This window comes from Charadrius vociferus, unplaced genomic scaffold (assembly GCF_000708025.1).
Source record: "Charadrius vociferus isolate BGI_N301 unplaced genomic scaffold, ASM70802v2 scaffold179, whole genome shotgun sequence".
NCBI classification, from domain to species: Eukaryota; Metazoa; Chordata; class Aves; order Charadriiformes; family Charadriidae; genus Charadrius; species Charadrius vociferus.
Window position 1 is genome coordinate 3,372,397 of NW_009650072.1, and position 352 is coordinate 3,372,748.

The window sequence follows — 352 nt, forward strand, 5'->3', positions numbered from 1 at the left end:
TGGCTTTCTGCGGCGACGAGGGCAACTCCACCGCCTACAACGTGGACCACGGCGTGCTCAACAACGGCTGCTTCGTGGACGCCCTCACCGTGGTGCCGCACGTCTTCCTGCTCTTCATCACCTTCCCCATCCTCTTCATCGGTGAGCGCCTGCGGGGTTCCTTCGCCCTGTCCGCCTATCCCTTGCCCTCTGCACCCCCACACGGCTTGCCTTATCGCTTCCCCCCCGCATTGCTTTGCCTTGCCGTGGGTTTCCCTCCCCCGCTTTGCCATGTCGCGTTGCCCCCGCGTGTTCCCCTGCCCTACCTCGCTGTGTATCCCCTCCCGGGCCCGGCCCGGATTCGCCGTCGCCT

General features: G+C 66.2%; 1 protein-coding gene across 1 annotated transcript in view; it reads left to right on the plus strand.

The window, feature by feature from the left end:
• The window catches only part of ABCC8 (ATP-binding cassette, sub-family C (CFTR/MRP), member 8), an 82,890-nt gene that overhangs the window by 1,056 nt on the left and 81,482 nt on the right, over nucleotides 1-352 (plus strand). The window contains exon 2 of the mRNA XM_009892047.1: nucleotides 5-141. Coding sequence (XP_009890349.1) covers nucleotides 5-141 — 137 coding nt within the window. The remainder of the gene's footprint in view (nucleotides 1-4; nucleotides 142-352) is intronic.